Raw genomic sequence first — 14,464 nt, 5'->3', positions numbered from 1 at the left:
AGGTTTTTTGCCTGTTTTTTGGGTGTTTCTATTAACCAGGGAAGGGGGGCACAAGGGCGTTGCCTCCCCCGGCCCCTCACGCTTGTCTTGGCCAGAATAAATGTTAATCCCAAAAAAACCCGGAGTGTGGTGGGGCTGGGGGTCCAGGGAGGAGTTGGGGAGGGGTCCAGAAAGGGGTTGGGGGGTCCAGGGATGGGACAGGGGGACCAAGGATAGGATTGGGGAACCAGGGAGGAGTCTGGGGGAGCAGGGAGGGGTTTGGGGGTCCAGCCAGGAATTTGGGGGACCAGGGAAGAAAGTTTGGGGGTACAGTGATCACGAACCGCTTCAACCACAACACCACCAACATCCAGAAAAACCCATTTCTCTTGGTTTTCCCCCCAAAACGTCGGCCCCCGCGGGGTCCCCCCCGGTGCTACCGGGGGCCGCAGCGGCTGCCCCAGCTCTCGGCGTCGCCGATGTCGACGCTGTACTGGGAGCTCCAGTCCCGCTCGAAGACGTCCTGGAGCCGCTCCCGGAACGTCCCCGCGCCGCCCCCGGGCTGGGCCACCACCAGCGCCGACCCCGCCGTGCGCTCGAAGTAATCCCCGGACCAGTTGGACGTCCCTGCAGCGGATTTTGGGGAGGGGGAAGGAGGCGGGTGCACCCCAGAACGCCCCCTCCCCGCGGCCCCGCGCCCGGCGCTCACCCACGTAGGCCGCCTTCTCCGTCACCATGTACTTGTGGTGGTTGACGCGGGCGAAGGGGATCCGCGCCTGGGCCGCGCTCGCGGGCACCAGGAACAGGCGCTGGGGGCGGGAGGGCACCGTCACCTTCTGAGGGGCTGTCACCCCCTGAGGGGCTGTCACCCCTCTGAGGGCACTGTCACCTTCTGAGGGGCTGTCACCCCTCTGAGGGATTGTCACCCCTCTGAGGGCACTGTCACCTTCTGAGGGGCTGTCACCCCCTGAGGGGCTGTCACCCCTCTGAGGGCACCGTCACCTTCTGAGGGGCTGTCACCCCCTGAGGGGCTGTCACCCCTCTGAGGGATTGTCACCCCTCTGAGGGCACTGTCACCTTCTGAGGGGCTGTCACCCCCTGAGGGGCTGTCACCCTCTGAGGGAACTGTCATCCCTCTGAGGGCACCGTCACCTTCTGAGGTGCTGTCATCCCTCTGAGGGGCTGTCACCTTCTGAGGGGCTGTCACCCCCTGAGGGCACCGTGCCCGCGGTACCCACCACCTCCACGTCGTAGTGCGTGTGGTTGTCGGCGACGGCGGCGAGCGACTTGAGGAAGGGGAACATGGAGGCGCGGCTGTGCCGCCAGCAGCCCGCCAGCAGCCGCAGCCGCACGCCGCGCTCGAACACGGCCTTGCGCAGCCGCTCGTCGATGGCCGGCCAGAAGCGCTCGGGCCGCGAGAACTCGGTGGTGGGCAGGTAACTCATCACCGCCACGTCCACGAAGGCCTCGGCGCCGTCGATGACGGACAGGAGGGCGTCCAGGTCCTGCGTGCGGCCGGCGGCGCAGAGCGGGGGCGGCGAGCTCTGCCGGGAGCGCCGGGACGGCGTCAACCCCGGCACGGCCGCCGCCGGCCCCGGGAGCGCCCACCCCGCGGGCGCGGCACCTACCGAGAAGTAGACGGCGGCCGCGGTGTCGTTGAGCGCCAGCTCCAGCGGCGTCTCCATGTTGAAGGCGGTGGAGTAGTTGTCCGGCCACGGCGCCGGGATGGACGCGTCGGGAACGCCCAGAGCCCAGTAGGCCTCGAAGATTTTGCCCAAATCCTGGGCCAAGCAGCTGCAGTTGTAGACGGCGGCTCCGAGCTCCTTCACCTGCGGCGAGCGGCGCCGGCAGCTCATCGGACGGCGCCGCGGTCCCTCCCCAGTGCCCAAAGTTTGGGACAGCCCCGGTGCCGGGATTGGGTTGGTGCCAACCCTGTTGGGTTCGGTGCCAACCAGGGGGTTCGGCACCATCCTCGTTGGGTTTGGGGCCAACCTCGTTGGGTTCAGCACCATTTGTTGGGTTTGGGGCCAACGTCATTGGGTTTGGGGCCAACCCTGAGTTTGGGGCCAACCTCGTTGGGTTTGGGGCCAACCTCGCTGGGTTCAGCACCATTTGTTGGGTTTGGGGCCAACGTTGTTGGGTTTGGGGCCAACCTTGAGTTTGGGGCCAACCTCGTTGGGTTTGGGGCCAACCTCGCTGGGTTCAGCACCATTCATTGGATTTGGGGCCAACCCCATTGGGTTTGGGGCCACCCTTGTTGGGCTCGGCACCATTCGTTGGGTTTGGGGCCAACCCCGTTGGGTTTGGCACCATCCATGCCGGGTTTGGGGCCAACCCCGTTGGGTTCCACGCCGTCACCGTCATCTCCGGCTCCATCCACCGGCTTCCACACCAACCCTGCCGCGTTCGGCCCCATCCCCCGGCACAACCCACCTGAGTCAGGGACCTCCAGTCCATGTTGGCGCTGCCGACGTAGAGGTGGACGCCGTCCACGAGCCAGAACTTGGTGTGCAGGACGCCGCCGGTGAGGCGCGGCAGGTCCACGGCGCGCACGGCCGCACCTGCGGCGCCGGCATCGGGCGTCTCCCTCTCGAACTCCCCCCCAGACCCCCCCCCAGAGCCCCGATTCCGGGGGCTCCCCTCGCTCACCGCTGCGCTCCAGCGCCCGCAGATCGTCCAGCGGCGCCTTGGCCGAGGGGGGCACTGACGGCCACGCGCACGGCCACGCCGCGCCGGGGCAGCCGCAGCAGCTCCGCCAGGATCCGCTCGCCCTGAGCGCCCCAAACAAAGCGGGAGCGGCTGAGACCCGGGGAAAGCCGGGCAGAACGGCGGCGGGAACGGCGGGCCGGGCGCCGGACCGACCTGCGCCGCGCTGGGCTCGCGCGTCCGCGTGTCCTCGTTGGTCAGCGTCCAGTAGAAGGAGGCGATGTCCACGCTGCGGGCGGCCGTGCCCAGCAGCCCCAGCCACGCCTCGAAGGTGGACGGGTTGGGCGCGCGGCCGGCGCCGGGGGCCATTCCCTCAGGGATGCTCTCCACCAGCACGATCCTACCGGGAACCGGGGGGGGTGGGGGGTGTGGGGGGTGTGGGGGCTGTGGGGGGTGTGGGGGCTGTGGGGGGATGTGGGGGATGTGGGGGATGTGGGGGGTGTGGGGGCTGTGGGGCTGTGGGTGCTGAGGGGGATGTGGGGGATGTGGGGGGTGTGGGGGATGTGAGGGGCTGTGGGAGATGTGGGGGCTGTGGGGCTGTGGGTGCTGAGGGGGGCTGTGGGGGGCTATGGGGGGCTATGGGGCGCTGAGGGGGGCTATGGGGGCTGTGAGGGCTCTGGGGCTGTGGGGGGCTGTGGGGGATGTGGGGGATGTGGGGGGTGTGGGGGCTGTGGGGCTGTGGGTGCTGAGGGAGGCTGTGGGGGGCTATGGGGGGCTATGGGGCGCTGAGGGGGGCTATGGGGGCTGTGAGGGCTCTGGGGCTGTGGGGGGCTGTGGGGGATGTGGGGGATGTGGGGGGCTGTGGGGGGCTATGGGGGGCTGTGTGGGGCTGAGGGGGCTATGGGGCACTGTGGGGGCTATGGGGGGCTATGGGGAGGCTGTGTGGGGCTGAGGGGGCTATGGGGGGCTATGGGGCACTGAGGGGGCTATGGGGCACTGAGGGGGGCTATGGGGCACTGAGGGGGCTATGGGGGGCTATGGGGAGGCTGTGTGGGGCTGAGGGGGCTATGGGGGGCTATGGGGGGCTATGGGGCACTGAGGGGGCTATGGGGCACTGAGGGGGGCTATGGGGCACTGAGGGGGGCTATGGGGGGCTGTGTGGGGCTGAGGGGGCTATGGGGCACTGAGGGGGCTGTGTGGGGCTGAGGGGGCTATGGGGCACTGAGGGGGCTATGGGGCACTGAGGGGGGCTATGGGGCACTGAGGGGGCTATGGGGCGCTGAGGGGGGCTATGGGGCACTGAGGGGGGCTATGGGGCACTGAGGGGGGCTATGGGGCACTGAGGGGGCTATGGGGGGCTGTGTGGGGCTGAGGGGGCTATGGGGCACTGAGGGGGCTATGGGGCACTGAGGGGGCTATGGGGCACTGAGGGGGGCTATGGGGCACTGAGGGGGGCTATGGGGGGCTGTGGGGGTGTCCCCCCGCCCCACAACCCGCCCCTACCTGCAGCCGTCCCCGCAGGAGCCGGCGCTGCCGTCGGCGTCGCCGCGGAGCCGCGGGCGGCCGAGGATGAGGAAGGTGAGGAGGAAGAGCGCGGCGAGGACGGCGACGAGCGCGGCGCCGGGGGGGGCGCTGGGGCGGGGGGAGCCCCCGAATTTGGGGGTTCGTTAATTTGGGGGGGGGTTAAGCCCCCCCACCCCCCCACCCCGCGATGCCGGGGGGGTCCGGGAAGGGATGGGGGGAGGGGTACCTGGGGGGGCGGCGCCTCACGGGGCTCCAGAGGGTCCAGCTGGGGGGGGGAGGGGGGGAAGAATGAGGAGGGACCCCCAATTTGGGGGGGGGGGGGGTTGGGGGCTGAAACCCACCCCAAAATCCCCAGGATCCCAGGGAAAGCCCCCAGCCCCATCTCCAGGCGTTCCCGTGGGGCTGGGGCTGCTGTGGGGCTGGGGGAGCCAGGGAGGGGTGAGGGCCCCAAAATCTGGGGGGTTGGGAGCTCTGGGAGCCCCAGTTTGAGGTTTGGGGGGCTCTGGGACCCCTCCCCCCGTTGGGATTTTGGGGCAGGGGGAGCCCCAGGACGTCCCCGTTGGGATTTTGGGGAGCCCCAGGATGTCCCCGTTGGGATTTTGGGGAGCCCCAGGACGTCCCCGTTGGGATTTTGGGGCGGGGGGGCCCCAGGAGGTCCCCGTTGGGATTTTGGGGTGCCCCAGTGTCCCCGTTGGGGTTTTGGGGTGCCCCGGGACCCCCAGCTGTGGGTTTTTGGGGTGTCCCCAGCCCGTACCTTCGTGTAGGCTCCGTCCAGCCCCATCCCGCACGAGCTGGAACAGGAAAATCCGGATTCAGCCCCGGCTGTTCGGGGTTTTGGGGCGCGGGGCAGGGACCCCCAAAATCCTGGGGCTCAGAAGAGACCCCCGGACAATTCCCGAGCTCCGGAGCCTCCGAGCGCTGGGGAGGGGACGGGAAGGGACCTCCCCCACCCCCAAAACCGGGGCCGGGACCTCCCCCACCCCCAAAACCGGGGCCGGGCCCCCTCGGGGCGGGGTGCGGCTCCCCAAATTTGGGGCCAGAGCCGGGACAGGTTTAGGGACGAGTTTAGGGGACGGGTTTGGGGCCGGGTTTAGGGACGGGTTTGGGGACGGGTTTAGGGACGGGTTTGGGGACGGGTTTGGGGACGGGGCCGCGTTTGGGGCCACTTTGGGGGTGCATTTGGGGCCACTTTGGGAGCACATTTGGGGTCACTTTGGGAGCACATTTGGGGCCACTTTGGGGGCGCGTTTGGGGCCACTTTGGGAGCACATTTGGGGTCACTTTGGGGGCACATTTGGGGTCACTTTGGGAGCACATTTGGGGCCACTTTGGGGGCGCGTTTGGGGCCACTTTGGGGCCGCGTTTGGGGCCACTTTGGGGGCACATTTGGGGTCACTTTGGGGGGCGCGTTTGGGGGCACTTTGGGAGCACATTTGGGGTCACTTTGGGGGCGCGTTTGGGGTCACTTTGGGGGTGCATTTGGGGTCACTTTGGGGCCGCGTTTGGGGCCACTTTGGGGCCGCGTTTGGGGCCACTTTGGGGGCACATTTGGGGCTAGCTGTGGGACATATTTAGGGCCGGTTTTGGGCCCACTTGGGGACAAATTTAGGGTCGGTTTTGGGGCGCGTTTAGGGCCGCTTTGGGGCCGCTTGGGGACAAACTCAGGGCCAGTCTGGAGACTCCTTCAGGGCTGTTTTGGGGGGCGCATTTGGGGCCCGTTTGGGGGGGACACATTTAGGCCCGGTTTCAAGCCGGTTCTACAGCGGGTTTGGGCGCGGTTTTTGGGCAGTTTTGGGGCAGTTTTGGGGGCAGTTTCGGGGTCGTTCCCCCCCCTCCCCCGCTCCCCCCGCTCCCCCCCCAATTTGGTACCGTCCAGCGCCGCCCTCACGCTGCGTCCGCAGGGGGGCGCCCTCCGTCGCTCGGCGGCGCTCGCGCTGCTCCGGCCCCGCCCTTCGGCTCGCGGCGCGCGCGGGTGACGTCACTTCCGGCGCTTCCGGCGGGGCCTCCGGCCGCGGGATGGGGCGAGGGGAGGTGAGGGGGGGTCTGAGGGGTCTGAGGGGTCTGGGGGGGTCTGAGGGGTCTGAGGGGGTCTGAGGGGGCCGGGGGGAGCCGGAGAGGGAGGGGGGGGCTCTGTGGAGCGAGGGGGGTGTGGGGCGAGGCGGGAAAAGGGGGGGGGGGTCTGTGGGGCCTGAGGGGAGAGGGGGAGTGAGGGGGGGTCTGTGGGGTGAGGGGGGGGGCCAGGGAGGATCATTGGGGTCAGGGGGGTTTGGGGGGGGGGTCTGGGGGGGGTTTTGGGGGGGGGATGTGGGGCAGCCGCAGCCCCCCCCCCACTGAGAGCCCCCCCTGCCCCCCCCAGGCCGCTCCTGCCTGATCCGGCTCTGCCAAACCCGGCTCGGCCCCGGCGCCATGGGTGAGGGATGGGCCCCAAAATTCCCAAAAAACCCCGGAATTCCCCCCCCAAAACCACCCCAAATCCACAAAACCCCCGAAATTCCCGTCAAAAACACCCAAAAAACCCCGAAATTCCCCCCGAAAACACCCCAAATCCCCAAAACACCCCGGAATTCCCCTCAAAAACACCCCAAATCCACAAAAACCCCGAAATTCCCCCCCAAAACACCCCAAATCCCCCAAAAAACCCCGGAATTCCCCTCAAAAACACCCCAAATCCCCCAAAAACCCCAAAACTTCCCTCAAAAACACCCCAAATCCCCCCAAAACACCCAAAATTCCCCCCAAACCACCCCAACCCCCCAAAAACCCCCCAAATTCCCCTCAAAAACACCCCAAATGCCCCCAAAAACCTGAAAATTCTCCCCAAAACCCCCCCAAGACCCCAAAATTCTCCCCAAAACCCCCCAAATTCCCTCCAAAATCCCCTGAGCTTCCCCAAAACCACCCAAATTCCGCAAAAAAACCCCAAAATCCCCCTCAAATCCACCCGAATTCCACAAAAAAAACCCCAAAATCCCCCTCAAAACCACCCGAATTCCTCCGAAGTCACCCAAAACCCCCCCTGGAAACACCAAACCCCCCCCCCAAATTCCCTTTAAAACCCCCAAAAATTCCTCAAAAAAATCCGGAAATTTTCTTCCAGCGCCCCCGAAATTCCTCCAAAATCCCCCCCAAAATCCCCCCAAACCCCCCTGGACCCCTCCCCCTCCCTGCCCCTCCCCCCATTCCCGTTAATCCCCGGGACAGCTGGGAACGCCTGGAACGGCCCCTCCCCCCCCCCCTCCCGTTCCCCTCCCCCCCCCGGTCCCATCCCCCCCAAATCCCTCCCCCCCCTCCTCCAATCCCATTTTTCCCCCAATCCCCATTTTCTCCCCAAATCCCCATTTCTCCCTCAAATCCCCATTTACCCAAAATCCCCATTTTTCCCCAACTCCCCATTTTTCCCCCCAAATCCCCATTTACCCAAAATCCCCATTGACCCAAAATCCCCATTGACCCAAAATCCCCATTTTTCCCCCCAAATCCCGTTGTTTTCCCTCTCCAGCCACCTCCGAGTGGCTCCGGTTCTTCGAGGACGCCGGGATCCCGCCGGGCCCCGCCCTGGGCTACGCCGTGGCCTTCGTGGACAACCGGTGGGGAGGGGGCTGGGGACCCCCTGGGACCCCCCCAGAGACCCCCTGGGACCCCCAGAGACCCCCTGGGACCCCTCAGAGACCCCCTGGGACCCCCCCAGAGACCCCCCAGAGACCCCCTGGGACCCCCTGGGACCCCCCTGAAACCCCCTGGGACCCCCTGGGACCCCCCCAGAGACCCCCTGGGACCCCCTGAGACCCCCTGGGACCCCCAGAGACCCCCTGAGACCCCCTGGGACCCCTCAGAGACCCCTCAGAGACCCCCTGGGGACCCCCTGAGACCTCCCCAGAGACCCCCTGGGACCCCCTGGGACCCCCCAGAGACCCCCTGGGACCCCCTGAGACCCCCAGAGACCCCCTGAGACCCCCTGGAACCCCTCAGAGACCCCCAGAGACCCCCTGGGGACCCCCAGAGACCCCCGGAGACCCCAGGAGGGATCTGGGGGGATCCGAGGGGGGGTTGGGGGGATCCAGGTGGATCCGGGGGCATCCAAGCCGGGTCTGGGTGGATCCTGGGGGAATCCGGGTGGCTCTGGGGGTGATCCCAGTGGGTGTGGGGGTGATCCGGGTGGATCTGGGGATGATCCAGGTGGATCCAGGGGCGATCCAGTGGATCTGGGGGTGGTTGGGGTGGATCTGGGGGCAATCTGGGTGGATCCAGGTGGATCTGGGGGTGATCGGGGTGGATCCAGGTGGATCCTGGGGTGGATCCCGGTGGATCCCGGGGTGATCCGGTGGGTGCCGGGCCTTCCCCGCGCAGGATCCATAAGGACATGCTGCTGGACCTGACCAAGGAGCTGATGAAGGAGCTCGGCATCACCGCGGTCGGGGACGTCATCGCCATCCTGCGCCACGCCAGGCTGGTCCACAGGCAGGTGCGGGAGCGCCGCGAGAGCCCGGAAAAACCCCGGAAAAACCCCGGAAAAACCCCGGAAAAACCCGGGATAAACCCGGGATAAACCCCGGGAAAACCCGGATAAACCCCGGATAAACCTGGGATAAACCCGGGATAAACCCCGGGAAAACCCCGGATAAACCTGGAAAAACCCCGGATAAAGCCTGGATAAACCCTGGATAAACCCCGGGAAAACCCCGGATAAACCCGGGAAAACCCCGGAGAAAACCTGGATAAACCCCGGAAAAACCCCGGATAAACCCTGGATAAACCCGGGAAACCCCCAGGAAACCCCAGAAAAACCCCGGATAAACCTGGGAAAACCCGGGATAAACCCGGGATAAACCCCGGGAAAACCCCGGATAAACCTGGGAAACCCCGGGATAAACCCCGGGAAAACCCCGGATAAACCTGGGAAACCCGGGATAAACCCCGGGAAAACCCGGATAAACCTGGGAAAACCCGGATAAACCCCGGATAAACCCCGGGAAAACCCGGGAAAACCCCGGATAAACCTGGGATAAACCCCGGGAAAACCCGGGAAAACCCCAGATAAACCCGGGAAAACCCCGGATAAACCTGGGAAAACCCGGATAAACCCCGGATAAACCTGGGAAACCCCAGGAAACCCCGGATAAACCCCGGATAAACCTGGGAAACCCCGGGAAAACCCGGGAAAACCCCGGGAAACCCTGGGAAAACCCGGGAAAACCCCCAGGAAACCCCGGGAAAGCCCCGAGAAACCCCAGAAAACCCCCAGGAAACCCCGAAAAACCCCAGAAGCCCCCAGGAAAGCCCCGAGCGCCCCCCCAGCCCCTTTCTGTGCCCCCAGGAGCTGTGCCGGGCGGCCTCGGAGTCGCTGCAGCCGCCGCCTGCGGCCCAGCCGGGCCCGGGGGGCTCCCGGCGGGATCGGGACCGGGACTGGGATCAGGACCGGGATCGGGATCGGGATCCGGAGCGGGATCGGGATCTGGAGCGGGATCGGGATCGGGATCGGGATCGGGATCCGGAGCGGGAGCGGGATCGGGATCGGGATCGGCCCCGGGCGCCCCCCGGCCCCCCCTGCGGCGCCGCCGGGAGGATGATCGCCAACAGCCTGAGCCGGGAGCCGCCGCGGCCGCCCCGGAACCCGCCCGGCACCGGGATCTGCGTCACCGTGGCCAACGGAGCCGCCGGCGCCAAGGCCGGTACGGACGGGCTACCCCAAACGGGGCTGGGCTACCCCAAAATGGGGGTGGGCTACCCCAGAGCGGGGCTGGGCTACCCCAAACGGGGCTGGGCTACCCCAAAATGGGGGTGGGCTACCCCAAAATGGGCTGGGCTACCCAAAAACGGGGCTGGGCTACCCCAAAATGGGGGTGGGCTACCCAAAAACGGGGCTGGGCCACCCAAAAATGGGGGTGGGGTACCCAAAAATGGGATCAGGGAGGGATCGGGGATGGATTCCCAGGGATCAGGGACAAGGCAGGATGGATCCTGAGGGCTCAGGGAGGGGCTGGGATGGATCCAGAGGGCTCAGGGATGGATCCTGAGGGCTCAGGGAGGGGCCAGGATGGATCCCAAGGGCTCAGGGATGGATCCCGAGGGCTCAGGGAGGGGCCAGGATGGATCCCAAGGGCTCAGGGATGGATCCCGAGGGCTCAGGGAGGGGCCAGGATGAATCCCATGGGATCAGGGAGGGGCTGGGATGGATCCTGAGGGCTCAGGGATGGATCCCAGGGATCAGGGATGGATCCCAAGGGCTCAGGGATGGATCCCGAGGGCTCAGGGATGGATCCCACGGGCTCAGGGATAGATCCTGAGGGCTCAGGGATGGATCCCGAGGGCTCAGGGAGGAGCTGGGATGGATCCCGAGGGATCAGGGATGGATCCCACGGGCTCAGGGATGGATCCCGAGGGCTCAGGGAGGGGCTGGGATGGATCCCAAGGGCTCAGGGATGGATCCCGAGGGCTCAGGGATGGATCCCGAGGGCTCAGGGAGGGGCCAGGATGAATCCCATGGGATCAGGGAGGGGCTGGGATGGATCCTGAGGGATCAGGGATGGATCCCAGGGATCAGGGATGGATCCCAGGGATCAGGGAGGGGCCGGGCTGGATCCCGCGCTCCCGTGGGGCAGCAGGAGCCGCTCCAGGCTCTCCCCCAGCCCCCCGGAGCCCCTCCCCTCCCCCCCGGCCGCTGTCCCGGCAGCCCCGCCCCCTCCCCAGGCACGGCCGGGCCCCGGCGGCGCCGCGTGACGGCCGAGGCGGAGGGCAAGTACGTGATCTCGCTGCCCAAGGGCACCACGGCCCGCAGCCGGAAAATCCTGCAGCTGCAGGCGGCCACAGGTACCCGGGACGGGGGGGGAGGGATCCCCCCTTTCCCCTCCTGGGGGGATCCGGGCGGGGATCGGGTTCGGGGGAGCGCCCCGGAGTTCCCAGGCTCCCCCTCGGAATCCGCAGGGCCGGGCCGGACGTCGGTGTTCGAGCGCCTCGGAGCCGAGGCCAAAGCGGCCGCAGCCGCCGCAGGGAAGGTGAGGGGGGATCGGGGGGATCCGGGGGGGATCCGGGGGGGGATGGATCCCAGAGGGGGCAGGATCCGGGTGGGATCTGGGGGGGCGAAGCCTGGGAGAGCAGGAGGAGAGGGAGCCGGGAGGATCCAGGGCGGGGAGGGGACCACGAGGGGCTGGATCCAGAGGGGAGCAGGATCCAGGGGGGAACAGGATCCAGAGGGGCTGGATCGAGAGGGGAGCAGGATCCAGGGGGGAACAGGATCCAGAGGGGCTGGATCGAGAGGAAAAGGATCCAGGGGAACAGGATCCACAGGAGCAGGATCCAGGGGAGCAGGATCCAGAGGGGCTGGATCCAGAGGGGAGCAGGATCCAGGGGAGCAGGATCCAGAGGGGCTGGATCCAGAGGAAAAGGATCCAGAGGAAAAGGATCCAGGGGAACAGGATCCACAGGAGCAGGATCCAGGGGAGCAGGATCCAGAGGGGAACAGGATCCAGTGGAGAAGGATGCAGGGGAACAGGATCCAGGGATCCAAGGGAGCAGGATCCAGAGGAACAGGATCCAGAGGATCCGGGGCGAACAGGATCCAGGGGAACAAGATCCAGAGGATCCAGGGGAACAGGATCCCCACAGGAGCAGGATCCAGTGGAGCAGGATCCAGAGAGGAACAGGATCCAGAGGGGCAGGATCCAGAGGATCCGGGGCGAACAGGATCCAGGGGAACAAGATCCACAGGAGCAGGATCCAGAAGATCCGGGGGGAACAGGATCCAGAGGGGAGCAGGATCCAGGGATCCAGCGGGATCCAGCGGGATCCAGGGATCCAGCGGAGCAGGATCCAGCGGGGCGGGGCCGGCGCTGGGGCGGATCCTGACCCGCCGCCGCCGTCCCCGCAGCCCTCGGGGGTGTTCAGCCGCCTGGGGGCCGCCCCCGGCGCCGACGCCGATGCCGACGCCGACGCCGACGCCGCTGATGCCGATGCCGCCGGCGCCGCCGAGGAGGCGCTGCCGTACGCCGGCGTGCTGAAGAAGCGCCGGGAGGGCGCCGGGGGCGGCGCCGCGGCGCAGGACGGGGCCGTGTCCAGCTCGGTGCCCGGGGACGCGCGGCCGCCCTGGGGCTGCGGGAAGGTCAGCAGCTCCTGCGAGCCCCGCGCCGCCGGCAGCGTCTTCCGGCGCCTGGGCCGGAAACCCGACTGAGCCCGGAGCGCCGCCGGGGAGCGCGGGATCCCGCCGGGATCCACCCCGGATCCTCTGGGAAAAGGGGGGTTCCATCGGGATCCACCCCGGATCCTCTGGGAAAAGGGGGGATCCTGCCGGGACCCACCCCGGATCCTCTGGGAAAAAGGGGGGTTCCATCGGGATCCACCCCGGATCCCCTGGGAAAAGGGGGGATCCTGCTGGGATCGACTCCAGATCCCCTGGGAAAAGGGGGGATCCCGCCGGGATCGAGCCCGGATCCTCTGGCAAAAGGGGGGGGCCCAGATCCCCTGGGAAAAGGGGGGGATCCTGCTGGGATCGAGCCCGGATCCCCTCAGAAAAGCAGGGGTTCCATCGGGATCGACCCCAGATCCCCTGGGAAAAGGGGGGATCCCGTCAGGATCGGCCCTGGATCCCCTGGGAAAAAGGGAGGGCCCAGATCCCCTGGGAAAAGGGGGGGGTTCCGTCAGGAGTCGGGTCTTGATGCCTGGGAAGGGAGGATCCCAGATCCCAGCAGATCCCCAGGAAAGGAGGATCCCAGCAGGAATCCAGGCCAGATCCCCTGGGGAGAGGAGGATCCCAGATCCCAGCAGGAATCCAGGCCGGATCCCCGTGGCGAGGGGAGATCCCTCGGGACAGGAGCGGATCCCGCCAGGAATCGACGCCGGCTCCCCCGGGAGAAGGGGGGATCCCGCGGGAGGGCAGCAGGGATCCCGGTGGATCCCGGTGGATCCCAGCAGGGAGCGAGGCCAAACCAGCACCAAAATCTCCTTTTCTGGCCCCGATTTCTCCCTTTCCCGTCTCCTTCCCGGCCTTCGGGGATCCGGACGTGGGGCAGCTCCGGAATTGGGGTTTCCTTCCCTTTTCCCGTTTTTTTTCCCGTTTTTTCCTGTTTTTTCTTGGTTTTTCCCGGTTTTTCCTGGTTTTTCCCGGTTTTTCCCACTTTTTCCCGGTTTTTCCCACTCTGCAGGGATCTCTTCCCTCCCTTTTTTGTGACTTTGCTCCCCACAGAATCCCCTGATTGGGGTGGGGGGGGGGGGGATGTGGAATTTTGGGAGCAGCTTCCCAAAAAAAAAAAACCAAACCCCAAATCCTTCCCAAAAGCCACGACCAGGTGCTCAAAAAAAAAACCAACAAACCCAAAAAAACCCAAAATTGCCTTAATTTCGTGGGTTTTGGCTCTGGCCCATCCCGGCCCCCCCCCGGAATTCCTCATCCTCCCCCCCCCGTTTCTTCCTCTGCTGTGGCCACAAAACCCCAAAATCGGCTTCTTTCCCCCCAGAAACGCGCCCAGGGCGAGTGGGGGAGCTTTTTTAAGCAGGAAAAGGATGAATTCGGGGCTTTTCCCCTCCGTTTTTGGGGCTTTTTCCCCTGAATTTGGGGCTTTTTTTCCCCCCCCAGATTTCGGGGGGATTTCGGTTTTCGGTGCGCTTCGGGTGGATCCTCCCGGTTTTCCGCTTCCCGCGGCGCCCGCGCGGGAGCTTTTCCGGCAATAAAAGGGTGGGAGCGGCGTGCGGGCTGTCAATAAACGCTAATTTATGCGGTTTATTTAAATACATGCAAATGAGCTGCTTAATCGAGCTGCTTGGCGCCCCCTGGCGGGCGGGGCAGCAGCGCAGGCCTCGGCCCCGCCCCCGGTGACGTCACGGCCCCGCCCCCCGGGCAGCGCGCGCGCGCGGGGTCTCCCCTCACGGCTCCCCCCCCCCGTGCCCGTTTCCTTCCTCCGCCGCTTTTCCTTTTCCTTTTCCTTTTCCTTTTCCTTTTTCCTTCCGGGACGAAGCGGAACCGGGACAAGGGGGAATAAAAAACCCCCCGGGATGAGCGGCCGCGGCCGGCCGGGCCTGCGGCGTCCATGACAGGTGAGAGCAGACGCTTCGTTTGGTTCCTTCCTCCCCCCCCCGCGCCGCGCAATGGGCTCGCCCGGCTCCTCAGAGCGTCAGCGGAGGCCGCACCACCCGCGCGTCGCCGCCGGGGGGCGCCGCGGCCTCCCCCGCCCCCGCACGGAATGGGCTCGTCCGGGTCATGAGGGGGTCGGGGGGGGCCGCACCACGCGCGGGGGGAACGGGGGGAGGGGATTCCCCCTCCGTGACCCCGCCATGGTCCCGCCCGCGCGGGGCGGGGGCGGCTGTGGGGAGCGAACCACTCGGGAAT

At 66.8% G+C, this 14,464-nt stretch overlaps 2 protein-coding genes across 2 annotated transcripts; one reads left to right on the top strand and one right to left on the bottom strand.

Annotated features, from left to right (window-relative positions):
* Positions 1 to 348: 348 nt before the first annotated feature.
* PLD3 (phospholipase D family member 3) lies at positions 349 to 6,109 on the bottom strand. The gene is given in 12 exon segments (XM_068998306.1): positions 349 to 606; positions 689 to 788; positions 1,218 to 1,523; positions 1,608 to 1,808; positions 2,413 to 2,540; positions 2,629 to 2,677; positions 2,679 to 2,750; positions 2,842 to 3,025; positions 4,129 to 4,258; positions 4,378 to 4,414; positions 4,904 to 4,940; positions 6,019 to 6,109. Coding segments are annotated over 11 exon segments (1,425 nt in total). The 5' UTR covers positions 4,931 to 4,940; positions 6,019 to 6,109; the 3' UTR covers positions 349 to 415.
* A 3-nt stretch (positions 6,110 to 6,112) lies between these two features.
* Positions 6,113 to 13,867, top strand: LOC138100465 (uncharacterized protein C19orf47-like). The gene is made up of 8 exons (XM_068998305.1): positions 6,113 to 6,180; positions 6,506 to 6,559; positions 7,649 to 7,736; positions 8,497 to 8,611; positions 9,464 to 9,818; positions 10,837 to 10,956; positions 11,071 to 11,141; positions 12,014 to 13,867. Exons 2-8 carry the CDS (start codon positions 6,556 to 6,558, stop codon positions 12,311 to 12,313), a joined length of 1,053 nt encoding a protein of 350 aa, XP_068854406.1. The 5' UTR covers positions 6,113 to 6,180; positions 6,506 to 6,555; the 3' UTR covers positions 12,314 to 13,867.
* The last annotated feature ends 597 nt before the right edge of the window (positions 13,868 to 14,464 follow it).

The sequence above is a fragment of the Aphelocoma coerulescens genome, chromosome 34 (assembly GCF_041296385.1).
Source record: "Aphelocoma coerulescens isolate FSJ_1873_10779 chromosome 34, UR_Acoe_1.0, whole genome shotgun sequence".
Lineage (NCBI taxonomy): Eukaryota > Metazoa > Chordata > Aves > Passeriformes > Corvidae > Aphelocoma > Aphelocoma coerulescens.
This window is presented reverse-complemented; position numbering and strand designations above follow the sequence as displayed.